This window comes from Camelina sativa, chromosome 1, assembly GCF_000633955.1.
Source record: "Camelina sativa cultivar DH55 chromosome 1, Cs, whole genome shotgun sequence".
In the NCBI taxonomy this organism is placed as follows: domain Eukaryota; kingdom Viridiplantae; phylum Streptophyta; class Magnoliopsida; order Brassicales; family Brassicaceae; genus Camelina; species Camelina sativa.
The window spans coordinates 19,894,743-19,904,829 of record NC_025685.1 but is presented as its reverse complement, the minus strand read 5'-3'; the positions used below and the strand labels follow the sequence as shown (position 1 = coordinate 19,904,829).

At 37.3% G+C, this 10,087-nt stretch overlaps 2 protein-coding genes and 1 non-coding gene across 5 annotated transcripts in view; 2 read left to right on the top strand and 1 right to left on the bottom strand.

Moving 5' to 3' along the window:
* LOC104699780 (rac-like GTP-binding protein ARAC1) lies at positions 458–3,298 on the top strand. Its single transcript, XM_010415142.2, has 7 exons — positions 458–1,060; positions 1,267–1,354; positions 1,456–1,565; positions 1,670–1,733; positions 2,587–2,651; positions 2,743–2,808; positions 2,922–3,298. The coding sequence occupies exons 1-7, from the start codon at positions 962–964 to the stop codon at positions 3,021–3,023; spliced, it is 594 nt and encodes a 197-aa protein (XP_010413444.1). The 5' UTR covers positions 458–961; the 3' UTR covers positions 3,024–3,298.
* On the top strand, positions 6,231–6,304 carry TRNAI-AAU. Its single transcript has one exon. It is a non-coding gene; the product is annotated as a tRNA-Ile (tRNA).
* LOC104699767 (histidine kinase 1-like) overlaps positions 6,376–10,087 on the bottom strand; it is a 5,990-nt gene continuing 2,278 nt past the window's right edge. Inside the window, exons 4-14 of one of the 3 annotated variants that reach the window (XM_010415121.1) lie at positions 9,980–10,035; positions 9,648–9,895; positions 9,383–9,542; positions 9,061–9,187; positions 8,874–8,963; positions 8,592–8,786; positions 8,419–8,488; positions 8,303–8,345; positions 8,080–8,217; positions 6,944–7,987; positions 6,376–6,846 (exon numbers count right to left, since the gene is read on the bottom strand). In XM_010415121.1, coding sequence (XP_010413423.1) covers positions 6,610–6,846; positions 6,944–7,987; positions 8,080–8,217; positions 8,303–8,345; positions 8,419–8,488; positions 8,592–8,786; positions 8,874–8,963; positions 9,061–9,187; positions 9,383–9,542; positions 9,648–9,895; positions 9,980–10,035 — 2,408 coding nt within the window. In that variant the 3' untranslated portion in view covers positions 6,376–6,609. The remainder of the gene's footprint in view (positions 6,847–6,943; positions 7,988–8,079; positions 8,218–8,302; positions 8,346–8,418; positions 8,489–8,591; positions 8,787–8,873; positions 8,964–9,060; positions 9,188–9,382; positions 9,543–9,647; positions 9,896–9,979; positions 10,036–10,087) is intronic. The other 2 variants (XM_019228962.1, XM_010415130.1) reach the window with 2 other exon arrangements.

The window sequence follows — 10,087 nt, the reverse complement described above, 5'->3', positions numbered from 1 at the left end:
GTCTATACGAATTCTTTTTTATTGGTCACACTTGTTACTTGTTAGTACTCTGAGATTAACATTGGATCTTAGGTGAGTGAGGTATTTGTATTCTATTGACGCACAAAAAACATTTTCTTGAATCATGTTTTACCAAATAAGTTGTCAGTCTTACGCAGGCATAATTAACAAACTTTAACGACCTATATGAGGTTTCATTTCGATAACTCTACGCTTAGTTAGTAGTATCGTACTAAACAAATAAAAAGAAGAATTTTCAAAGTTGGAATGGAATTTTATGCAGTACACTTTAGTCTTTTTACACATGACACTAGTCATTTTTGCTGAAAAAATTAGACAGTGAAAAAAACAGAAGCTCAATTCATAGAAAAACTTAGTGACAATAAATTAATTAATTAGTAAGAAATTTTTTAAAAAATGTTAAAAAGGAAAAACAAATAAAACAGAAAAAAAGAAACGAGAAAAAAGTAAAAAAGAAAAAAAGAAGAGAGAGCAAAAGAATAGGGGAAGTTGATGGAGGAGATTGTTCCTTTTGTGAACGCTTCAATGGCATAAATTTCCGGCCATCACATCTCTTCTTGCTTCCTCTCTCTCCCTAGTTCTCGATTCGATTCATCATTGTTGTTCACCGTCCTTCCTTCCTTTTCTTCTTCTTCTTATTTGATTCATCCCCTCTACATTTAGGGTTTCCGGTTTTGACATTTCTAGGGTTTTTCTTGTTTGTTCTGTATCGTATAGACGGCGAATTAAAAAGGGGGAAAACACCGCTATCGAGGCCTTTTGTTTTAATTTCCCTGTGTTGTGGTTTCCCCTCAGGTTTTGTTAGATCTGAGGTTGCTATTTTTGAATATCATCACCATCATCCATCATCTAGAGTTCTTTTGGTCGTGTGTGATCAAAAAAACGGTAGCTCCATTTCTGGTGGAGAAGGAGAAGAAGACAAAAAGCGTAAGGCAAGGCAATGAGCGCTTCGAGGTTCATAAAGTGTGTCACCGTTGGCGACGGAGCTGTTGGCAAAACCTGTTTGCTGATTTCTTACACCAGCAACACTTTTCCTACGGTATAAATTCCGATTCTCCAACCTTCGATTCAATCATATACAAAGCTGCGTTTTCATCTTATGATGGAGCTTTTCATCATATACAAAGCTCCTTGCTGATTGCCACGTTGTGTACAAAGCTTGTGGCAATATATGAATGATTGATTTTGACTTGTTATGATGGAGCTTTGTATCTCGTTTAAATCTTGTGGGTTTGTCTGGAACAGGATTACGTACCGACTGTTTTCGATAACTTTAGTGCTAATGTGGTTGTTAACGGGAGCACTGTCAACCTAGGACTATGGGATACCGCGGGTACTGACATTATTGGGATCTTTGTTTATACTAGCTAGCAGCAGCAGCTTTGGATTTTTCATAATTTGTGTGGGCCTGATCTTTTTGTTTTGTTGTAACAGGGCAGGAAGATTATAACAGATTAAGACCTTTGAGTTACCGCGGTGCTGACGTTTTCATCTTAGCATTCTCTCTTATCAGTAAGGCTAGTTATGAGAATGTCTCCAAGAAGGTGCGTTTTGAATTGAAACAAGGTTTGCTACAAGTTTTTGTTATTGACAACTAAAACAAGGTTTTCTGGTTTGTGATTTTTGCTGCTTTATTTCCTGTTTGTAGTGGATCCCAGAGCTGAAGCACTATGCCCCTGGTGTCCCAATTGTTCTTGTTGGAACCAAACTAGGTAACTTCCTCTTTTGGCGTATATAGTCTGACAAAACGCAATCCTGCTTTTTGGTTTTCCTCAATTGTGTCAGCTTCTCTGGATAATTGTAAAACTATTTCATACATTTACTGCTCCTGTTTTGATTTGTTCACGTCCAAGTTATGTTTAAGCTTTGCTTTGTGTTGACAATACAATACATTCGTTGTTTCTGTTTTGATTTGTTCATTACCAAGATATCCATCTAGTAGTTTAGGACATTTTAGCTCTTTTTATCTAGTGGAAATTGGGGCTGCTTTCCTGAGTATCACAAATCCTGCAATAATCTAGGTTTACAAGCTTGACTGCGATTTTTCTTCTTTCTGTTCTATTTAATATTGTGATTTACGCTATGCATCAGATGGTTTATCTTATCTTACACTTTCTCGTGATAGTTAAGTTGTAAGACACAACCCAACCACATGCATTAAGCAGCTGTTGGGTGTCTAGCAATTAGGGCTGGTTTTCTGAGTATTTCAATTGTGCAGTAATCTAGGTTTACAAGCTTGTCTGTGATGTTTTGTCTTCAGTTTTAATGAAATTTGTGATACGTTATGGATCATATCTCACACTTTCTCGTGATAGTTAACCTGCCTCCTCCATTGTAAGAGACAACTGCATGCATGTAAGCAGCTGTTGGATGTCTAGCAAATATAAACCTAATAGTTAAGGCTTGTACAAGACGTTCTGTCAAAATTGGTGTAACGGATTCTGTTTCTTATTTTTGAAACCAATGCTTCACTTTCGGCCTGCTGCCTGAACCATTTAGACGTAAGTTTTATTTTTGTGACTTTTTGTCTGCTGCTTATGCGCTTTTGTTCATCATATATGTCAGATCTTCGGGATGACAAACAGTTCTTCATTGACCACCCTGGCGCTGTACCTATTACCACTGCTCAGGTACACAAAATTTTCTTTGAAATGGGTCAATATACTCAGCTTGGTACTTAAACGAAACCCTCTTAACCATTCCTCACTTTGGGCATCAAAGGGAGAGGAACTGAAGAAGCTAATTGGAGCTCCTGCATACATCGAGTGCAGTTCAAAAACACAGGAGGCAAGAAACAAAAACTTCCCTTTTGTTTTAGAGTATAATTACACATTACCTTGCTTCTTTTACTTGAGCTTAAACTCAAAGCTTCTGTGTTTTTTCTTATAATGAAAGTGCAGAACGTGAAAGGTGTATTTGATGCAGCGATCCGAGTGGTTCTTCAACCTCCAAAGCAGAAGAAAAAGAAAAGCAAAGCACAAAAAGCCTGCTCCATTTTGTAATTTCTCTACGTTTTCGTATGTCTCTCTATCTCTCTCTGTCTTTTCCACTCGTCTAGTGAAGGCTTAAGAAGAAAACACATTGGGCTTAAAAGTTGTTCCAGGGTTCGAAGAAGTAAGCTCTCTTAATCCTTAAAAAAAAAAACCGATTACTTCTGTTTTACTGATAAAATAGTTTCCAGCTTTGGCTGAGACCTAATATTGCACTACTACTCTACTTCTCTATTATTCCTTCCATTTCAATGACTAGTTGAAGAATGCAGAGATGTTGGATTTTCCACTTCAACTTTACATAAGTCTACTAGTTTGTAGATTAATAACAAGTAACACACAACCAAAAAGTCTCACACTAATATGGGATTTATATAAATTTCTCTATGGTATTCAGATGGTACGATTAGTTTTGGTATACTTTCATTGTCTACTGGGATTTCGTTCAATATGCTATGAGGTAGTAATGGTATCATACAAAATTCAGAATTTTGTGTTAAAATATGCTAATCGTCTCAACCTCCACTTCTCACCCATCACATAATCCTCAAAACAAGAGAAGTAAACCCAAAAAACAGAGTAATCTCAAAAATCTCACTAAAATATGTTCAGCAGTGGAGACACAAGTAACTAGGGTGCAAGTCACCGATTCGATGAAGCTGCCCATTTTGCCATGCAGCTAGCCAGTGCCTCTGTTTTTCCGATAAGTTACTACCCATCATAAGTATTTTCTTACCTCATATAGAACAATGTATCAGTTCCTTCTGACATATTTTGAGTCAGTGGTACTTGATGAGTCAACAGAGTTTATAAACAAATTTACACTAGTTAGTAAACCGTTTGGCTTGCTTCATTAAGCAAGAGGACACCATAAGCTGAACATTTATCATACTATCTCTCTCTCTTAATCCTTTAAAAACGATTACTTCTATTTTACAGACCTAATATTACACTACTACTTCTCTATTACGCTTCACATACTTAGCTCCGCCACAGATTGATTTTAGTCATTCACATGCAAAATCAATCTCATTCCAGTTTTCAAAAAGGGCTTACCTAATATATGCTTGAGTCTCATACTCCCGAGTTACTTACCACCGTTGTAGTATCCTCAGTTCCATCATCAACGTTTGATTGAGAGATCTTTATTAGGTAATACGGATTCTGATGTACTCATATCCCCATGAACACTTTCTTTTGTCTTCAAATCTGACAAGATATTGCCTAGATCTTGAAAAGGGGTTCCTTCCGGAGCATCTGCAAAGCGAACCTGTAGGTCTGTCTCGAAATACCCTTCTTCAAACCATCTAATAAAATCTGAAACAGGGAACGGTCCCCGAATCTTTCCTTCAGGATATATATACAGTATTTTACGTTCAGCATTTCGTATCACACAACTCTGGCAGATCTCAGACGTGTCTGCATATGGTCTCAAGACTCCACATTTACAATATGTAAAACGAGGAGCAGTACTGTTTGTCTTCTTTCTTTTCTTTTTGTTAAAGACACTGTTTGCCTTCTTCAATGCTCCATCGTACACTAACCGTTGTTCCTTGTCAGTGAGCAATGTGTTAGCTTCCAGAATCAACCTGAAGGCAGCCTCTGCACCGGGGAAGTGGTTTTTGTCAGGATGGAGAAGCAAAGCGAGCTTCTTGTACTGCTTCTTGATTGTATCATCGTCAGAAGAAGGTCCAACTTGAAGAATACTGTACCAGTCCATAAGACCGTTGATTTTCTTGGCGGCAGAAGTGTGGACATCACATACAGCTAACATCTGTGGTAAGCTGTGAAGACCAGAGAAGAGTCTCTGACTCTGAGCCCCCATTAAAAGACGCTTAGCACCAACAAAATCACCATCTCGCATCAACTTATCTACCAATGTCTTTGTCCTAGTGGCCTCTTCCTCGTTACCTACCATTTCTTCAAGAAAAAAAAAAGAAACAATAATGAGAAAAGGAACTATTATTACTTGCAAGATTGGGGTTTTAACATGCATACAGAGATGCTTGACCGAACTACACAAATCGACCTTCAAGAGAGTTCAAAACATGCACTTGGTCAAATATTATTGTTCAGATTATATAATGGATAAATTTTCTAACATGAGAGGGCTCAAGCTCATGTTATAGCAAGCATCAAATAATTTTTTTGTTCACACCAAAATCTAAAATTATTTTGTAACTCCATAACCAGTTTCAAGCTGTACTACACAATCGTTTAAATTGCTAATTTTTGTTCAAAAAAAAAAAAAAAACTTGTTGGAAGAAGCTTACTTGGGGGATAAAAGCAGAGAGATCTCCAAAGCCACACACAACTGTTGAAAAATGTTTATGACCTTTGAAGAGATTTATAGGAAAAGGGAAGTAAATGTAAATGTTAGGTGTTTTTTTTTTTGGCAATTGTAGCACTAATAAATTTGGCTAGTTCCAAAGCTTGATTTTTTACTACGTATTTTCTAGTGTTGTCAAGTCCTCAGATTATGAAAGATGATCTTCTCTGTAACAATGGAGATATGTTTCTGTACTCGTCGGCGTGACAACGATAGATGTGACTAACATCATTAACTGCCAAGATTCTTTCTTTTTCTTTGGAAAATCATAAAATTTATGTTAATCATCCAAAAACACTACTACTCTTACTTAAATAGTACTAAATATCGTTAAGAGTTTTTTCACTAAATTTTATTAGAGAATTTCTCATGGCAAGACACTTTCAACATGAACCCTAAATCCTTATTAAGAAGAAGAATATGATTCATTCTTTATACGAAACACAATTGCTGTGTTTGGAGGAAGACCATATTTCGAATAGTTAACCGACATGTTATAGCTGCCAAAGATACAGAGCACAAATTAGTCTTGTTGCTAAACGATGCCATTTCAAACATACAATTGGTCGATACTAGTATAGTTCAGATTATATAATGGCATAATGCAGAGAGGGTTCAAGAAATATACATCTTTTTTTTACATGCTATTAAGTTTTCATCAATCATTTTGTTAAGAGGAGATTTTCGATACAAAGAGTTTGGTAGGAATATATTTGATAGTTGATACAGAGATTTTGTCCTCATCATACTATACTAATCTTTTAAATTGTGACAACATGCTACTGTATTAATTACTGTATTTTAGGTGTATCCCTCGGAACAAATCATCAAATTCAGCATCTCCACTCTGTTTGTGAGTTATAATACATGTCGTAGAAGTTAGAACAACTGGCCCATTAGCTCAGTTGGTTAGAGCGTCGTGCTAATAACGCGAAGGTCGCAGGTTCGAAACCTGCATGGGCCACTTTGTTAACCGTTATTTTAAAATTTGGCCGGTATGCAATACATTTGCCTTTCTTACCCTTAAACGACATATAACAGCACTGAAACTTTGTCGTTTAAAACAAGTATACATGTAGTAGTATTCTTATTTTAAGTAAAAAAATGACCCAAAAAAAACATTCTTTGTAAACAAAAATGACCAAAAAAGCTGGATTCATTCCTCTCCCCCCAAAACCTCTTTGTAAACTACGAGAATTCACATATATATACAAAATGCGAGATCTCGAACCTACTAAAAAAAAACTTCTCCAGTTAGATTTGTAGCCTTCAAGTGGAAGATGAAGTTTGGGATATTGATGGTTTAGTGAGTGACAAAATGGTGGAGACCATAAGCTTTCGGTCTATAGGCTTTGTGAGATAAGCATCCATTCCAACCTCCAAGCATTTCGCTTCGTCAGAAGACATTGCATGCGCTGTCAATGCCACGATTGGAATGTGCAGCTCAGTGCCAATCTCTGCTTTCCTTATCGCCTTTGTTGCCTCATATCCATCCATTTTTGGCATCTGCCATGAGACAAATGTTGAATAAACATCATTTTCATTACATTACTTTACAAATTGAATTGAATACAGAAAAGTGAAAAGTGAAAAGTAATCGTACCTGGCAATCCATGAGGATCAAGTCATAAGTTGAGGAATTCCGTAAACTACTCCACGGTTTTATAAAGTTGTTGGCAGTTTCTTCTTCTGAAGATTTGTGTTCTTCAGTTGGAGCTTGAGCATTGATAGACCTGTAGTTGAGGGAATCAACTGCTTGTTGTCCATCCCCTACTGCAGTTACAGTTGCTCCCATTTTCTCAAGCATTATGGTGGCTACTCGTTGAAGAACCGGTGTATCTTCTGCCAGCAAGATCCTTATACCTTCAAGAGATTTCAGATTCTTTCCATCCAAGGCAATTCCTGAATACAGCCGATCTTTCCAGTCTTCTTCTTCTGGGTTCTTTTGAGTCATACTTGCAGATGTTGAATCACCATTACCGTTAGTGGCGTCAATGAGATAGTTCTTAAGAACTGGAGATTGCAAGGTGCTTGGTTTCACAGATTTATCTACTTGTTTCTCGCCAGATGTCTCAGAGGAATCATCAGAACTGCAAGTGTCGAACTGTGCTGGATCGATTTCTAAGCAATCGTGGGATTCATCACTTATGTTTCCTCTGTTTCTTAAGCCACCAGACAAGCTTCTCTTCCGGTTTTTTATTACAGCCTCCAGAATCTGGATCATCTTTGCCTTGTACAACGGTTTGTTAACCATCATGACATGCCCTTTTCGTCTAAGTTCTGTTTTAACTGTATTGGAGGTGTCATGCTTCAGCAGCCAAGCAAACTTAGCTCTGCTGGAGAATCTGTCGAGGTAGTTAAGCTGCTCCTTCCATATATCTGTAGTGAGATCAAGAACTCCTATATCCACCACTATGACAAACACAGGGTTCTCGATTTCTTTTATATTTGAAAGCTCAGCTCTCAGTGGATTTGCAATATTGTGCTGTGAATCAAAGCTCTTGTCACCGCTTCCGGTCTCAAACAGGTCTCTAATGATGTGAGTCAGCTCGTTCCAGTCTGATGCTTCAACAGTTGCAATGCCGTGTTTACGCAACCACTTTGATGTGATCATTCTTGCTGTACTTCCATACATGGAAAGCAAAACCTGTCGCATTCAAAACCAATAACACTTTTACAAACACGTAAGCTTTTAATCCATGATGCATTCGTCACTATTTCTTTCTCAGATTTACATACCACGAGACCGTATTTGGAGAAATCTGGCTGGATGTTTTGATCTGCAGTGTCAGGAATACTCAAAATCAAGTATAGTCTCATTAGCGTCCCTAAGCCATTCTTCTGTACTACTTTGATTTCTCCACCCATCTTGTTTACCTATAAAATTACAAAGTAGGTTTCAGATGATTTAATTACTTTGTGACTCATCTGATTCTAAAATACAGTGAGTGACTTAACGCACCAAGTTCCGCACGATACACAGTCCAAGACCAGTTCCTCCGTGCCTGAAGAAATATATGACAAGTGAGCTATAAGATTAACCTAGCAGCATAATTTTGCTTAATCATGATCACTTACGTCCGAGTGGTAGAAGGATCAGCTTGCTCAAAGCTCTCAAACACAGAGTCCCATTTGCTTGGATCTATTCCTGCATATAATAATTATATAATAAAGAAATTTTAGAATCTGGGAGATCGTGAAGTGGATAGCTAAAAGGACATATGTATAATTAAGGAACTCAAGTGTCATACCACATCCAGTGTCATCAACCTCAAACCAAAGAACCATTTTGTTCGTGTTCTTAAAAGGCTTCTGGAAATGACTTCTGTGTTGCACCATTTTTGTCTTCATTGGAGCCCATGGTTTCTTTCTGTCAACAGTTAAGCTCATCTCATCATGTAGAGAATTCATGTTCTCGCACCATCCACGAAGAATTATGTGACCAGCTGCAAAGAAACCATCTTTTTAAGACTAGCTAGCAGTGCATCACTGTCATTGAAAAAGAAGAGAAGATAGATGGTAACAGAACTTACTTGTTGTAAATTTAATAGAATTGCTTATAAGATTTGCAAAGATTTGAACAAGTCTTGCTGAGTCCCCTCTGACTAATGCTGGCATATCATCTGCCAAAAGACCAAAATACATAAGAGTTCATAACCCAAAAATTCATTGTAAAGAAAATTTATCACTGGCCGTCTAAAATATAATACCAAGTCATACCAGAGAGGTCTAGAACTGTCTCTACATTGTGGTTAATACACTGCACTGAAAACATGTCAACAAGTCCTTCGAGTTCTCGTCCCAAATCGAACTCAGCTTCTTCCAGAACAAGCTTTCCTGACTCTACCTATGAGGTAGAAAAAGGCAGAAATTAGCTTGTAGCTGCAAATTACATGCTAGTTTTAGGAATAGCAGAGCTGAAACAGCTACAATGTTTACTCACTACCTAATTTATGGACAGCAGATGTAATACTAAAGCTTGAAGATTTTCTTCATATATATCAAAACCAGAACAAAATAAAAGATTCTGATATTTTCTCACTTTGCTCAAGTCCAGTATGTTATTGAGAAGACGGAGGAGAGCAGTGGAGCACTTTCTGATTTGAGTGACTGTTGCATATTGCTCATTTGAAAGACAATCGTCTGATATAAGAATATCTAGTAATCCAATCACAGCAGCCATAGGTGTCCTCAACTCATGGCTAGATTTATGCAGAAAATTCCAAAAAAGCTCATTTCAGTATAAAGCGTTAAAAATGCTTAAGAATCGCAAGAACTTGTTTCTTGCAGATACAGTGATGACCAACCTCATATTTGCTAAAAACTGGCTTTTGTAGTTGCTTGAAGCTTCAGCCCTTCTTCTTGCATCCAGTTGCCTTATCAGTTCTGCTCTTAGTTTCATCTCCTTTGAAACTCCATTTGTGAGAATTAAGATGCAGACACATCCAATAATGAAGATGCAGACAGAAGCAGAAATCAGTATGACCAAAGTCTTGAAGGCCCTTTCATCCACTTTTCCCATAATGAACTTCCTGGGAATAATGACAACACCTACCTGCAAAATACATGAACAGAAAAATAAACAAAGTGACCCTGGGCATCTATATCTAGCTTAGACTCTTGATAGAGAAAAACTTACAATTGGAAGCCTCTTGAGATTAAGATAGAATGAATCAATGTAATATTGTTGGTCACCAAGCTTTACATTCTCAGCATGAACAACGTGTGGGCGGTTACTTCCATAAGT